The following is a 15,864-nucleotide window of genomic DNA, read 5'->3' on the forward strand; positions in this document are numbered from 1 at the left end:
AATGCATCAGGGTCAGATTATAGTATTAGATTATAGTAGCTTTTTATTACCAATCTGATGCCGATCTATTAGCGATGGGCGTGTTTGTATGTATACAGAACATATATATATATATAATACATATTTTCTGTCCTGCCAAGAATTAAAACCTGAGACAAACACTAAATCTGTATTTTTATAGATACTTTTACGAATAATATCTGTGTTTATTTTCCCCCCAAAATGTGTCATCGTTAAAGATCAGAATTAATTAATAATTAATTGCCATAAATCAGCTTTTGGCTGCTTCAACTGTGAAATATTGTTATCAGTATTAGCTTTCAATTCTTAATTTTCGGGACATTAGTACACACCCACACACAGGATGCAGGAGGTTGTATTCCTGCATCCTGTTTTCTCCCACATTTTATTTAAGAATGGCTGAATGTTAGACTGTGAGAACAAATGATTAGAAATATATATTCTAAAACGGTTTAGTGAAGTTGATTTGTAGGTTGCATAAGTTAATACATTATGATTAAATTCATCGCTGCTTCCCTCCTCAGGACTTCGACCACCACTGTCCCTGGGTGAACAACTGCATTGGACGGAGGAACTACCGCTACTTCTTCCTCTTCCTGCTGTCGCTGAGCATCCACATGGTGGGGGTTTTCTCCTTCGGCCTCATCTTTGTCCTCCACCACCGAGAGAGACTGGGAGCGCTGCACACCACTGTCACGTATCCTTCCACTGCTGGAAACCTCACCGCAAAGCCTGCTCCTTGTTTTAAGTGGTTGGTCGTCTACTTAATGCTTCAGAATGATGTTCCCGGAGCTGTCCGAAGGGGTCGGCGGGGCTACTCTTACAGTACATGTGGTCGTGTTCTTGTCAGCTTTTATCGCCGTTGTTGAGCTTGACCTTTGTGTCCAGTCTGGTGGTGATGTGCATAGCGGGGCTCTTCTTTATTCCAGTCATGGGACTCACAGGTTTCCACATGGTGCTCGTAGCTCGAGGGCGAACAACCAACGAACAGGTGAGGGGACACCAGCCTGTTCTGAGCGTGCACACACAAACAATCATTTGCCTGTGATTCATCCAGCGGGAGTCAGCAGAGCTGTGCTGCCCTGCGTCACGCTCGCACAGATCCGGTCACACCCGGAGCTGCGGCTGTTGACACCTGGGCTTGCTTTAGGGCACCTTTTGATTTAGTTAGAATAGTTGGTCACCACAGAGCATTAATCGCACTCTGGCTGCACATACGTCACAATAATACAGTCTGATTACTGTGTAGACAGAAATACATTTACATTAATAAAGGTAAATGCAGCACACACTGTATACATATACACCAATTATATGATGCTTCAACAGCATGAATCACCCTCTTTGTATTCAAGCGGTGGACCTCTGTGTGTATATGAATGTGTGTGTGTGTGTGCAATGTGGCCTTGTGTTTCCTTTGCTGCCGACCATAAACAAGGCCTTGTGTTCCTCAGGTGACGGGCAAGTTTCGTGGAGGAGTAAATCCCTTCACTAAGGGTTGCTGTGGCAACGTGGAGTATGTCTTATGTAGTCCCCTGGCACCGAGGTAAGATGATTTATAATGCTGCATGTGTGTGTGCAGTAGATGCTTTTCAGGGTTTTTTTTTCTGTCACTGCACATTTAACTCCTAATGAGTTCTAATTAGTAATATTAATAGTATTACTATTCCTGCACTGGAGAGAATATGTTTGTGTATGTATGTGTGTGTGTACTGAGTTGTGGCCCCATCACAGGCATGCCACAGCACCAGTGCAGCGCCATCTAACTGCAGTAACACCACAGACAGCAGCACTGTGTGTGTGTAGGAGCGAATGCACGTGCTCTTAGGTGGTTGCGGAGGTGTGTATCCAGTTCTGTCTGAGAGCAGCCAGCAACCCTGGGGGAAGGCAGATGGCTGAGAGAACTGAATCACTCTGTACAACAACAGTTAATGGGAAACAGAGCGCAGAGCTAGTCAACGTGCTTTTTACACACACACAGGCGCGCACACAGCATCGCTAAGACCCTTAGTGCCAGTTTTACAACCTATAGGGATAAGTCCCATCCCATAAAAATCAACAGTGTGACTTCAGGGAGACAACAGCAGGTGGGGGTGAAATGCTGTGTTACAAGCATCTGCTGTTAAATTGTTGCATAATTCCTGATGGAAGGTTTTTGATTTACTGAACCATTGAGGCAAAGCATGTTGGACCTGACTGATACTGAATGGAGTGTTAGTATACTATAAATCCTACAGCAAATCATAGTTTAGCACGCATTTTACTCCCAAGTTTTCCACACTAGCCATTAAACATTTAAAGAAATCACAGTGACAGCCCTTTTAATTCTGAAAAAACCCTGTGAGACTCACTTAAAGGTTGTTTTCTGTCAGGAAGTTGTGTTTGACATATCTGTTTCAAACTGTGTAACTAGCCAAAAGGGATTATGCAAAGTGCTCAAATAATTAATGAATTAGAAACTAAACATTTCCAGTGTAATGGCAGCGCTGACCACCGGACTGTTCTAAAAACTGTAAATTGCGAAAGTATGACCTGTTTGTTCACACCTGTTGCCCATTTTTCTGCAGGTACACGTTGGACCCCAGGAAAAAACCCCATGTTAAAATTCAGCCCCCATTCATCAGACCTGACCTCTCAGACAGGCAGATCACCATCAAGGTCAGCGACAACGGCATCCACAGCACCATCATCAGCTCCAAGGTGAGTGGTTTGTAATCATACAGAGCTTTTCCCTGTTATTTTCATGCTACTCCTCAATCCAGCTGACCTACATCTAGCCCCTCTTCTGTGGTGGTGTAGCCATGTTCTCTTGCTTTACTTCCGTAATCTCGTGTCAAGGCAACATATAAAAGCATGCAGTAGGTCATTAAAGTCAGATATAGAGGACATATAGAGAATTGCCCCTTTGCTAAAACAGGGCATTATTAGACTTGACATTAAAGCCAAGGGACTAACAGATAGGCAGCCATTGGCTTCAATTCATGCCCATTGTTGTTTCAGAGTTGGAAATTGCTTGATATTGGTAATGCGTGGTTGTAGATTTTGCCTGTACCTGTAAGAATACCCTCATCTCACCAGCCTAAAGCACAAAGTGGAGGAGAAAATGGAAAATGCAAGAAAAGCATCCTCTTCCCTGTAAGAGAAACCAAATAACTTTTTGATGTTCTGGTTCTACAAACTGAGAGTGATGAAGTGAAATTCAGGAGCAAAATAGAAAATTGTTTCTGACTCAAAGCGTTCAAGTTGCATTTTGGATAACCAGGTTTTGAGAATGTGTGGAGTGAAACAGACGATATCGATGGTTCTGCTGCATTGATTTTGGTCCTTTTTTTCTGCAATGCTAAATCTCTTTTCAAGAACAAATATATACTCTATTTAGAAAAACAAATGTTAATCCAACTCTGAGATCATTTCCTTTCACCATTTCCAAGCCATTAGCTTCTAAAAAAAATAAATTTAAGCTCAAGTAGAGCAGCTTTGCTACCCTACAACCATCTGTGAGAGGTGTGTTTGTGCATCCCCAACACCAGCACATGCTCCTCTCTATTTCATCTGCTGTTCCCCCACCTGCTCTGGATGCTTTTAACACCCTGCTCTCCTCCCTGTAGTCCAAAAGCAGCCTGGACGGCCTGGACGACAAAGAAACCCAGCCACCACTGCCGCCCAAAGCCGACAGGTACAACCAGCTGAAAAGCCAGATCACCTCCAGCGAAGGTAAGAAACCACAGCCCCCCCGTGTTCACCGGCAGCTCTTATGTCAGTCATCATCAATCCCATTACTCTTCCCTGTCAGGGATGCACCAAACAGCAATCTGCACATCACCAGTGTCTCAGTGTGTGACTTGATGCTAGTTTAACGTGATAAATGCCCATCCCAGTGGCAGGTCGATGGCCCTTTTTTATGCTGGGCCGGAGAATAGGCGTGATTTGTAGTGAGAAGGCAAGCACTGTTCACTGAATCAGCACCAGATTTGCGGTACAATGGAGAGGGTGAATCATTGCGACATGAATCACCACCTTTTTTTGGGTGGATTTGTTGCAACGGAGCATTGCCAAATGGAGGGATGGGAGACGAATATGGTCTACAGTCAGGACTCTAACTTGAAAAAGACTGACTGCCACTGGAAGTCATTGCGTAAATGAAGAACTGAAACAGATCCATTTTGCTGGTGGTTTGACAGCTAATGATGTTAGCCAGTGGTAATGTCTTCTTTATACTGTTGCATTCAATAATTTAACGCATTATATTCAGTTTTAAATATATAGTTTTGAACCTACAACAGCACTTTCCCTCCAGAGGATCTCCAGTGTCATGGTGCATTATGTCAGGGAGTGAACACCTCCTGCTCCTCCATGGAGCACCACCACTGCCTGGTGGTACTTCAAAGTACTGCAGTTCGCCTAAATGGATCGCTTCCCCTGTTGAAAGGAGATTTAGGGGACTCATAAATGTACACAAATTCCTGGCATATCCTTCAGAGACACACAGAAGCAGCCACTTGCTAAGAAGCGCCTCGTGGTTTCAGGCTTTGCTCGAGGATACGGCAGTTCGTCCAGGATGGACAGCTGGCTGTTGCGGAACTCGAACGTGTTACATATCAGTTACAGAATGGACTCTTCTGACCGCCCACCCACTCCAATTCATTTTCATTCTGCAGGAATAGTGATGGTGTGGGTTTCAAAAACACAATCCCCATAGCCTTTTCACTCTGATAATAGAATTCAGCTCTGAGGTCTAGTCTTTCCCCCCCAGAAATGACTTTCAATCAGAGCTGGTATGATAGTGTAATTTCTACTATCTGTACATTGTCAACTCTGATGTTCTGTGTGTGTGTGTTGTAGAGAGTTCTCTTTCTGGTAAGACCCATCCTTCCACTCCAGCCATGTACAAATTCAGGCCGTCCTTTGGCACCATGCCTAAAGTCCACTACCACACTGCTGGAGAGAAGGTGAGACATGATTTGTTTAGCACTTTCGTACATGATACATTCTTAATGAGGCATCAGTGTTATTATGCAGTGATTAGTTGCTCCACTCCAATAGCAAGGAGTTCATTGCTTGGTGCAAAATCGATAGTAGCAGCTGTTAAGGACAATGACTTTGTCCATAGTCCCACTCAGATTTAATGTATTATTCTGTTTGCTCCTCAGATTGTCATGACAGATGACCGGAAGACCTCTGCAATCATGGAAGAGGGTGTCCGTGGTCATGACTACCGATCTGAGCCAAACCTGGACCTGCCAGAGTACACCAATGCTCCCCTCCACCGCACCTTCCAGTCCTCGCCCCTCCAGCTGGACTCTGACCCCATCAACTCACGCTCCCTCAGCCTGAAGCAGGGTCACCGCCGGCCAGAGAAGGGCCAGCTCCCGGCCCTGCAGCCGCAGACGGTCACCTCCACCCCGTACAAGAGTGTCTTCTCGCCCAACACCCTCTCCAACCGTAATGGCAGCCTGTCTTATGACAGCCTGCTCAACCCCAGCATCTCCCCAGCCACTGCCAGCGAGTGCATGGCCCATCGTGGCATGCCCTCCATGGGGTTCCACTCGCCCTACCTGCCCACCAAAATGTGCCACATCCGGGAGCCTGAAATGCAGAGGCACCAGGTCGCCCACACCTACAGTCCAGTGATGCCACCCAGGGGGGTGGGAAGGCAATCCCCTCACCCAAGGGACAGGGACCCATCCCCGGTGCGCTATGACAACCTCTCCCAGACCATCATGGCCTCCATCCAGGAGCGAAAGGAGATGGAGGAGAGGGAGAAGCGGCAGATGCTGCATGGGCGCTCCCAGACCCATATCTATGCCCAGGACTCTGGCGTGTTTGATGGGGGCTATGGCCTACCCACCAATGCTTGCTACCCAGATGGGCCTCGTGCCCCTGGCTCCAGAGGCCCAACACCCCCAGCCTATGGAGGCTCCAGGGACAACCTGATGGGGGTCGGACTGGTGAGCTATGGGCAACGAACCCCTGTGTTGCGCCATGCTGGCTCCACGCTGGGCCGCGCCCCAAGGACTTCATCCACCTCCCTGCACACAGATCACAGTAGCACCAACAGCAGCCACAGCAGGGCCACTGCCCCCGAGGGCCCCTATCGTTCCCCGGCCCACCAGCCACACTCCCCTGCTATGCCCCGATCCCCCTCCTACTCCCACCAGAAACTCTCCTACATCAGTGCCCATGAGAGGACAGACTCACCTCGTCCAGGGGGCCCAAGGTATGAACCGTAACACTGCCCCTGTGGGACTGCATGCATTGTACTGGGCCAGTGGGGACTGGTGGGCACATTCTGCTGCCAGCCAGCAATTCATGGGCACTAGTGTACTAGTTCTAACTGAGGAAATGTGTAGCATTTGTGTACGGTGTATGGTATTTGTCCAACTGTTATGTCCATTTATTCATATAAAGTACTGGCGTGAACTCTTACATCATCTGTTCTGATTTATATATATTTGCCTTTCTAGTAAAATATCAATTTTTGTATTATTTCACAAATGTCAGATGAATAAAGTTGTGTGACTCCTCATTTCTTTCTTTTTGCATGCTTTTCACCCACTCGTCTAACATTTCCAAACCTTTTCCTTCACTAACTTCTGCTCTTTCAAGTAATCGTCCATATTGCTGTTCTTGTTTTTGCCATTTAAAACTGTTACGCTCCACACAAGTAGTCTGCATGCTGCCACGTCCCGTATTGTTTGGTCTGCGCCGAATCTCCTTGGCTTTTAGTGTTGAATCATTTTCTCTGTTCTTCTCTTTCCACTCAGAGAGGCCATGAAAGTTAATGGGCAGATGGACTGCCACCCCAGTGCCCAGGGCGCCACCCTCAGCCCCAGTCGCCACAGTAATGTCAAAAAGGTGACAGGTGTAGGAGGCACCACATATGAGATATCGGTGTGAGCCCGGACACCGCACCCACCTCCAACGACAACGGCCAACCAACTACAAAGAGATTTTCTCCTCTCTGTTATGTTTGTGAAGTCCAGATAACGGCCAGTCAGGGGCACATAGCACTCCCTGTTTTGGAGTTACTATCCAGTCTGAGGGTCTGTCTGCTCTTGTGTGGGTTTGTAGCGGAGGGGTTGGTTGTCAGTTGATACCGCTGCAGGCGTTACGCGTGAGGAGGGTCTTGTCATTAACGTTTCGTGGCTCATCATCTTGGTCGTGAGAGTGGACCGTCCAACAGATTGTCAATGTTATTACTGTTGTCTCTCAGCTGTGGTCATGAAGCGCACGTTGTTCCAAATGTCACACATAAACTTTGCTCCAGCACTGCGGGCTGAACAAAAACACAATAAACAACTCATCGTCACCATGGACCTCCGTGAGAAGACTGATGTCCTTTCCGAGTCGATTCACCTCGAGGAGTCAAGGTGCTTCGCATTAACTTGTACTGTTCACGTCATCTCCAACGCATTTGGTGGAGTTGTACAGCTTTGAGAAGTGAGGACAGGTCAGTTAGATCAGCACCACCTGCGACCGCGGGCGACACAGGATAAGTGGGATAAGCTTGGAAAAGGGATATCAAGAGGGGAGCGTCACCCTGCCGTGTCTGGTGGCTGCATTTCAAATCCATCGAGAAAGGCTTTCTTTTCATTTGAAGTAAAATAAACAGAAATTCCTCGTTTGTCGGAAAGAAATTTCTCAGGAATGAATGCAACCAGCAGAGACGCTTGCTGGTGTGAGTTCATACATTATGAATGTCTCCTTCTTCGTCCGAGTCTAAGATTTTTAGGGCTCGAGTATAGCTTAGCCCGCTTTATTCCCTTCACGAAGGTGCGGCACATCATAGGTTTCTGTTTGTTATGGTGGAGTTCGGTCGGGTGATTCCGACCTGACCCGTGACACAAGTGCTGGGCAGATGTATTAACGTTCTGAAAGATCAGAATACCTCATCCCGGTTCCCACCGAGTTCAGAACAAGTCCAGCCTTGCACAACCAAAACAACTTTTCTGTTTGTTTTGTCCGAAGGAAAAAAAAAAGAGAACATTTGTTTAGCATGTTTGTTATGTTTGTGCTATAATCCTAGTAATGGAAAGGTGTAGTGAAACAAGCCATTGTCCCTTGTAGTAAAATGAAGATAACTGATCACCCATTTATTATTTGGGAGTTTTTTAATCAGTTTGTTTCCTTTTTATATACCCAACCTTTCAAAAACTATGTTTGATACATCTTTTTTATACAGATAATGAAGCCTGGAATGGATGCTTTATTTTGAGTGGAGTTTTGTGTTGATAAATTATAAATTCAGTAAATAAATGAGATTGTGATAATGGGTAACATCCATCAAGTAAATATAGCTTGTTCTACCTTGCAGTGTAAAAAAAATGTATGATGAAATGTAATGACAAATTGTGTGATTTTGAGGAAATATTAAAGTCACAATCTTTGACTAGAGAACAGTCACATGACCCACACTGAACAGTCAGTGTGTGCTGTGCCCAAGTCAAGGATTGGGCTTTCAGTAGAAGCTGCCTTGAGATTTCAGTGCCAAAATTGGCCACACACACCCTAATTTCTCAGACAGTAACCGGGTGACAGTGTCACAGTGACATCTTGAAGACTGAAAATGTCAGTTTGCAGCAGCTGTCTGGTACAGCTCCAGTATTCTCTACACTCAGAGTTAATATGGAACTTCCCCCCACCCCAAGTTGCATAACATTTGTTACTTTTGACCATAAAAATGAACTGATAATATCTAAGCTGAAGGGATTTCTTTCTATTCAGCACCAACTGAATTTGAAAACAACAGCAGAACTTACATTGGTGTAAACTGGCAGGTTTGGCTCAGCTAGTCTCATTAAGAATAAACCATTGTTGCCTTTTGAGAGGAAAAAGCTATGTTTCACACACGTCCTGTGGCTCGTTGAAACACTATTGTACACTATGTGATAATGAAATCCCATTAGTGTTTTGTGCTGAGCAGCAAATGGCATGAGGGACACTTGTGAGCAACTTCGACTAGGCAAACTCTCAAATTTTAACAAAATGTTGTGGAAGAAATGCCAATGTACAAGTTAATACATCATCTTTCTTATGAAATCATGATTTGTTTTCCTCCAATTTCTGATGCAGAGATCAGAGTGTAAAGGATGGTAGCTGTGGTAGAGTCTTGCTTTCTGACAAGGTTGGACGTTATGAAAACTCGCTGTAGTTACAACCTTCTGGCTAGTATGATCTCCCTTTTAAGGTCTCACCCAGCTGCCTTAGCATAATGTGAGGTAACACAGGACACTCTTCAAGTCATGTTTTTCTGAATTGTTAAAACTTGTCTGTTGTAAGGCTGTGGTATACAGGGCAAACCTGATGACGTGTCAGTGGAACAAAGGCTTGAACAGATTGTTAGCTGCCTGAAAATACCTGTCTATCATGACTTTCAGACCCCGTTTGACCACATATCAAAACACTATCGATGTCATTCCTCTATAGATGACTGCCATTAGTCCAATGTTCTCTTAAGGATGGACATCACTGCAGGTCAGGGACCATTCCTGACAGTCAGCAAATGAATCTGTTTTGTCAGCCACAGGCTGATTTTGTTTTCAGAAACAAAAATATAAAGTTCAATATGTATTAAAATATAGAATATACTATAAATGTACATGCGTTCCTATTTTTGTGAAGAGGAAATATTTCCCAGTGACCTGAGCAGAGTAAATAAAGTTTTCAACTCTTTGAGTGAATGAGATTGATTATTCTAAGAGGGTACAATGTGAGAAACCTGCACAATGTTAATATAAAATTCGTCCTGTCCAAGCAACAGCTGTTGTGTAACAACTGAATTATAATAGTCAAACTGCGATACAAACCTCTGCAGGATTGGTACTTTTCATAGAACCAGTGATCTTAGCTCCTACATCCCGCAGCACAACCTTGTTTTAATATACAGAGCAGTATTATTTAGACTAGCTATCCCAGGAAACAAGTGATTTTTATATGAATGCAAACATGTGGTCTTTGACAGCGTTTATTCGAAGGTGGAGGAAACATTTCAAATCATTTGAGTGCAAATGAAAAGCAACATTTCAACCATATACATGTATTTACAGATGCACTGGCACTTAGATGCGCTTTAGAGGCAAGGCTAAGAACTCAATTAGTGGAAAGAAAAGGAGAGGGTGGTGAGCACACAGATCAGATAGGGCACTCTGTTACATACACTCTACATGCTTAAATTCTGGGAATGTTATGATCTAAAAATACAGACTCCATTTCCTGGTGAGGAAATGAAGTCAGAGCGTAGCTGCACCTAACTCTGCCGAACCATTGGACTTTGTGGTTTTCAGATATTTAAAACAAAAAAAAAAAAAAATGAAATGCTTAGGTAAGTGCATCTGATCTCCTATCAGTCAGCTATCAGTGGACACTGCAATCTGCAGCATTCACCTGATGCCCCTCAACTGTCTGGAGTGGATTCTTCTTCTAATCAGTTCCCAGCAGAACTGGTGAAAGAAGGAACCAAGAAAGACCTATTTCTACAAGGCATCCACTGAGAAGTCTTCACCTTGTTGTTTCTAACCGTGGAAGCATGGACAGTGGACAGGGTAAGAAGGCCCACTGAGATGCATCATGGGATTTTACATTTACAATGCACCTCCATAATGCCTGGTCCCTGACCCTGTGCTGCTAAACAAGCAGGCTACATTATCCTCTTTCCCTATAAACAAACTCTGCTTCAGAATAACAAAACAAAAAAATACCCCAATGTGGGAATTATCACTATCACAAGCCTCTTTTCACAGTTTGTCAAAAGTAACATTGAACTGTAGATGACAAGGATGCAAAGTGTGGCATTCCATGGTGCAGAGGGAGAGGGGTGGGAGGGAAAGGTTTTTTTTTTTTTCATAAATCCACTATCCTCTATTTTTTTCCCCCCCAGTGGCATCAAGGACTTGTGATCTTGAGGCAAAACAGATAATAAAAAAAAACTAATAATATGCAAGTGTCCAAATTCAGTTCATTTAGAGTCTATTGTAGAAAAAGAGGAAAAACTGATAAATTGAAGATCAGCAAAGCAAGTTCTTGGTTCTCAATTCTTCTCCTCAGCCTTCACCTTTTCCTCATCTTCTTTCTTAGTCTCCTTTTTGTCCTCTTCCTTCTTTCCTTCTGAAGCCCCGTCTTTCACGGAAAGCTCCTCCAGCTTCTCTGCCACTTTGTTTGCACTATCAGAGTTGCCTGTTGCAAAAAGTAAAACGTACAATCAACCAAAGCTGTGAAAATTTGAAAAACAAAACAGAACAAGCCCCACATTCATGTTTTTTTCACTTTGCATCTCAACTCACTGTCTTCAGAACATCCCACCTCTTCACACAGTAACTATATTCCATCTATGATTTTAGGTGGACCACGTGACCTTTTGTGGTCATATTAGAAAACGCTGCTAACCTGTGAAAACTGACTTGTAATGTAGCAGAACATAGTGGCACCAGCTTTTTAGAAAGCCAGTCAAGTGTTACATTCTGCATGTTCATGTAGCAGACAGAAAAAGTCCCAGGCTGGAGTGAGCAGCAAAGAACAGAGTGAGTCTGCATACTCATGAAACTTGACATATAATATATGTAATGCTACCACTAGTTTGACATTAATTAATTAGGGGCTATGAAAATAATGAATATTAGCATGTTACCATGCAAAATGGACTACATACCCAAGTAAACCAATGCACTCCAGTAGTTGCTCCAGTAGTTCACTTAATTTTAAATAACTTGTTTGTGAAAACACTACATTTGTAGAGAGACTTGTTTCATCTCCCTCAAATCTAGTAAAAACATTTTGCATGAAGAAAATTCCTGAAGTTGAAAGTTTCACGTACTTGTTCCCTCTACATTTTTTCGGACCTCCTCCTTGCACTCATCAAACTTGACCTTGAACTTCTGAGCATCTGTAAACAGAACAGAAAATTAGCATATTGTCACATCACCATGCTGTTGTATGAAGGCCAAAGAGGTTGCTTAATTATGCTGCAGTGACAATGGAAAAGCAGTAGGAAAACATAGCTGCTGGGTGCTGTTGCCCAAACTTTATGTGCAGAAAATGTGCTTCCAACAGCTGTTTGTCCCTTCAGCGCGATCACTATAGAATCCAAATTAAACACTGGTTTGAGCACCTTTCACAGTTTATATTGGATTAGATGTATAAATACTTACTTTCTGCATTTAAAAAGCGTATTGCCAACAGTTCGGGTTTGGGGCATTCGTCCGCATAATCTGCTAGTGTGTTCCACACCCATGCCCTGTCGCTGCCAGCGTTGGGCTTCAGCTCCATTGTAGGTTTAACTGTCGTTCACAGGAGGGGAGCAAGGTTAACACACAAAGGCAGAGACGTCAGCATATACCCTACTGGAGATTATCATATCTAGTGATTGCACAACTACTAGCTGGACACAGCTGGACTGCTTTTGCTAACAGCCAATTGTATAACAGTGGTCCATATTGAATAAACTTTGGAAAAACATCAATCCTTTAAAAGTCTTACATTTTTTTCTTGTTCTCCACTTAACTGTACTTGCATTTGTTTTGGAATACAAAGATTCAGTACAAAGCACATCTTTGAGCAAATCTGAGCATGTTTCTATGACGTCGTGTAATGCGTCCAAGTCAGTCAGTGAACATAATTATAAGCTTGGGACGTCAACTTCTTCATTGGCACACAAAGAGCAAAAGATGGTGAATACCAGTTTACCAAGACTGCAATGAGATTGCGGGACATCTTTTGCCCCCCACCCCCTTCCCTTACCCCTCTGTTGAGGTACCTAGCACACTTAATTGGTCAGCTAGAAACAATGCAGTCTGCTGATTGGTCAACAGAATGGTCACTTCTTGTGCAACAAAGGGCTCAATGCTTTCCTCGTCTGAGCTCTGAAGTAACATTTCCCAAACTCACCCATTCTTCAGCAGTATTTTTCATTGCTACATGAAGTCTTCTCACAAACACAGGTATGCTTTACGTTCCTTTGTGTATACACTACATTTTGTGATACCATACATACAGCTATGATTTTGGAATCAGCAATTTCAATTTTGTGTTATTAAAGTCATTTTTTATTCTCTTTGTAATTTTGTTTGGTATCATGAGATAAAATAGCAACTGAATTATATTTGTCAACTTGACTCACTGTAATGATTAGCACAAATCTTCAAGGTTCGGTCTCTCCTCATCAGGAGACGGATTGTGCCCTTGTCTTTGTGTTTCAGCAGCTTGACGTCACCGGTTCCTCTCTCCTTCCACTCTGGTGGGTCGTTCTCAGAGGCGAAACGATACAGTTTAGCCCGCCTGTATAAACAGTGGCATACTTCATTAACAGGATGCAGCTCTTAGTGACAACACCAATGTACTGGCTTACCAAACAGTCCCATGCTGGCCAGCTAAATATATATTTTCTCACAACACTTGTGTTACAAATAACAAAAGACAACTATTAAAGTAACTTGCATTTTGAAGAGTTCCTCCTCATCTTCCTCTAATGTTTTCACATCCTGCTCAGGAAGGGACACGATGGGCTCAAAGTGGGGATCATGATTAGAGTCCTCTGCGGTGGTTTCGTGGTCTTCCTGTTCCTAAGAGGAAAAGCAAAGGATGAGTGAACCGAAAAGCCAAAAAAAGTCCACTTACCTGTGTCAGACATTCAGCACAAGTAATTAAGCATGTAGTATCTTTCAGTGTGATTCTTTGAAACACACTGTAACAAAGTGACTTCTGACAACTGACCAACAGGCCATGAATGCTTCAATGGAGGGATTTAAGGGCTCATTGGTTAAGTATAGCTTTTGTAGGGGAACTGGCAAAGCCTTTACTAAAGCGTTGTTGCTGAGCCAAGCATCTTTAATTCTATTTGAGGCCGCATGTTCTCACGTTGGTGTGTGTAAAGTTAAATGAACATTACTAATACAACAAGAGCATAAATATTCTTCATACACAAAATGACTGGACAAAAATGGCTATCTGCAAAAAAGTGTAAGTTCATGACCTGTGACAATAGTGTGAAGAAGCCCTTAATGACTAACATGAGCGGTGTGCAGCATCACGTAGTGGATAAGAAACTGAGCATGCACGGGACTCTTTCCTTTATTCAGTGAGGCAAACTTACTTCCAGCCTATTCCGCTACTAGTTAGCTGCATAACAAATCAGCGGTATCCCAATGTAACGTAACTAACGTAAAGTCTTTGCGCCTTAAACGAGGTACGCTATATATAACTACCACAGACACTACGGCTGCAATACGCAATAACGGTATAACTAATGTAATAAGACTACTAGCTTTAATGATTGGGCAGATATATTAAACAACTGCGTTTGTCCCACTTGCATTTTACCTCAATAATGTTAACAAATAGTTGTTCAACTTTGTTGCTCTGAGACAACTCATTGTGAACTTGCCTGGCGAGGCCTTTCACTAGCGGGCTAGCTGAGAGCTAACTTATGCGTTTGGCTTTTAACACGATGCGTGTCACTCACTGATGTCATAGTTAATATGAGATGAACTTAATTTTAGGTGACATGACTTTTGGGCTAAATGGCATTCCATTCAATGAAACCGTCTTACGATAAACTCCCTGATTTTACGCAGTCACAGGCTTCAGCGCCCTGCTATTGAAGCTAACATTAGTTGGCTAATGTTAGCAACTGTTGTGCTTCGCAGACAAAGGCAAGGGACACAGCTAACCCCATTGTCTTTGGCCAGCTGGTTACATGCAGATTGTAAAACACCCGGTTTAAATAACTGACCACTGCGCTAGGTTAGTTAAATAGTCGGGAGTGCTGTGGCCATTGCCTCCCTAAGCAGCCAATGATCAGAGTATGAGGCTAATATTAACATGCTGGCTGCTGCACACTTCAGAGTACTTCTTAGCTCGTCAACGTTGAATTGCTTTAAAGGGTGAAGTCTTACACAAGATATTTCTAACGTCAACTGTCTGTCAGAAAGTTCTCAAGCTTTCATTACACCCTTTAGCCTTGAAAAGACACTAATAAGCTTTTCTAGCATCAAGAAAGACAACATCATTGTCGGCATTTCTGGCTCGCAGCTTCCTTTACAAACTTTGACGATTTACGACATTAAAAATACAACGTTTGTCACAAAATTCCGATTTAAAAAAGAACATAATGCATTAGATGACCTAAAATGCGTGACCTCACCTTCGGGTCTGCCATATTAATGTAGATGTTTGCAGATTATGGAAGTAGTTTGATAGATTCAAATCCAAGACTGGCCGCCGTTTCCCTTCAGCTACTGTCACTTCCTGCTCCAGCTTTCGCGCGCCGAATTTCCTACGTATGCCCGCGCCCACATTGTGACTGTGCGCGCACCGCCTCTCTTGTCTCTGGGACTGCCTGTATCAGTCACACTTGACAAAAAAATCTTCTAACATATGTGCTCTATCAATTGATCACTAATAGACACAGAAAAGGACGACATGTACTGTATCTGCTGCAAAAAATATGGGCTCTTAATATAAATGGAAAATCTAGGCGCGAAATTGTATAAATATCCAGTTAAATGCGTGTGTTGTGATTTTTTAGTACGCTATTAAAGATAGATAGATAGATAGATAGATAGATAGATAGATAGATAGATAGATAGATAGATAGATACTTTATTCATCTCCGAGGAGAAATTTGCAATGAGCTATCAGCCTCTATTGACTCCTTCCTTATCCCACTGTATCTGCATCATGTATGTATTTGTTGTAACTTCACAAAGCACACATTTATTGTGTAAATGCAACATTTGAGCACAGTATAAAGATCCTCAACTAGATCCTGAACTTGGGGCCTGTGTAAGATGGGGCCTCAGTGAATGCAGGTGTAATGACCTCTGTCATTTCAACGTGCTGTAGCGATGCATG

At 43.3% G+C, this 15,864-nt stretch overlaps 2 protein-coding genes and 1 non-coding gene across 3 annotated transcripts in view; 1 reads left to right on the forward strand and 2 right to left on the reverse strand.

Moving 5' to 3' along the window:
- Positions 1–9,666, forward strand: part of zdhhc8b (zinc finger DHHC-type palmitoyltransferase 8b) — a 60,732-nt gene extending 51,066 nt beyond the window's left edge. The window contains exons 4-11 of the mRNA XM_041937068.1: positions 546–718; positions 910–1,012; positions 1,476–1,567; positions 2,589–2,721; positions 3,630–3,735; positions 4,864–4,970; positions 5,172–6,238; positions 6,786–9,666. Of these exons, the coding sequence (XP_041793002.1) occupies positions 546–718; positions 910–1,012; positions 1,476–1,567; positions 2,589–2,721; positions 3,630–3,735; positions 4,864–4,970; positions 5,172–6,238; positions 6,786–6,918 (1,914 nt within the window). The 3' untranslated portion in view covers positions 6,919–9,666. The remainder of the gene's footprint in view (positions 1–545; positions 719–909; positions 1,013–1,475; positions 1,568–2,588; positions 2,722–3,629; positions 3,736–4,863; positions 4,971–5,171; positions 6,239–6,785) is intronic.
- Positions 9,667–9,969: 303 nt separating this feature from the next.
- On the reverse strand, positions 9,970–15,274 carry ranbp1 (RAN binding protein 1). The gene is made up of 6 exons (XM_041937298.1): positions 15,155–15,274; positions 13,450–13,574; positions 13,133–13,290; positions 12,165–12,293; positions 11,831–11,899; positions 9,970–11,193 (listed from the first exon to the last, which is right to left on the reverse strand). The coding sequence occupies exons 1-6, from the start codon at positions 15,167–15,169 to the stop codon at positions 11,048–11,050; spliced, it is 642 nt and encodes a 213-aa protein (XP_041793232.1). The 5' UTR covers positions 15,170–15,274; the 3' UTR covers positions 9,970–11,047.
- LOC121607323 lies at positions 11,419–11,547 on the reverse strand. Its single transcript, XR_006006875.1, has one exon. It is a non-coding gene; the product is annotated as a small nucleolar RNA SNORA77 (small nucleolar RNA).
- Positions 15,275–15,864: the final 590 nt, after the last annotated feature.

The sequence above is a fragment of the Chelmon rostratus genome, chromosome 5 (genome assembly GCF_017976325.1).
Source record: "Chelmon rostratus isolate fCheRos1 chromosome 5, fCheRos1.pri, whole genome shotgun sequence".
In the NCBI taxonomy this organism is placed as follows: domain Eukaryota; kingdom Metazoa; phylum Chordata; class Actinopteri; order Chaetodontiformes; family Chaetodontidae; genus Chelmon; species Chelmon rostratus.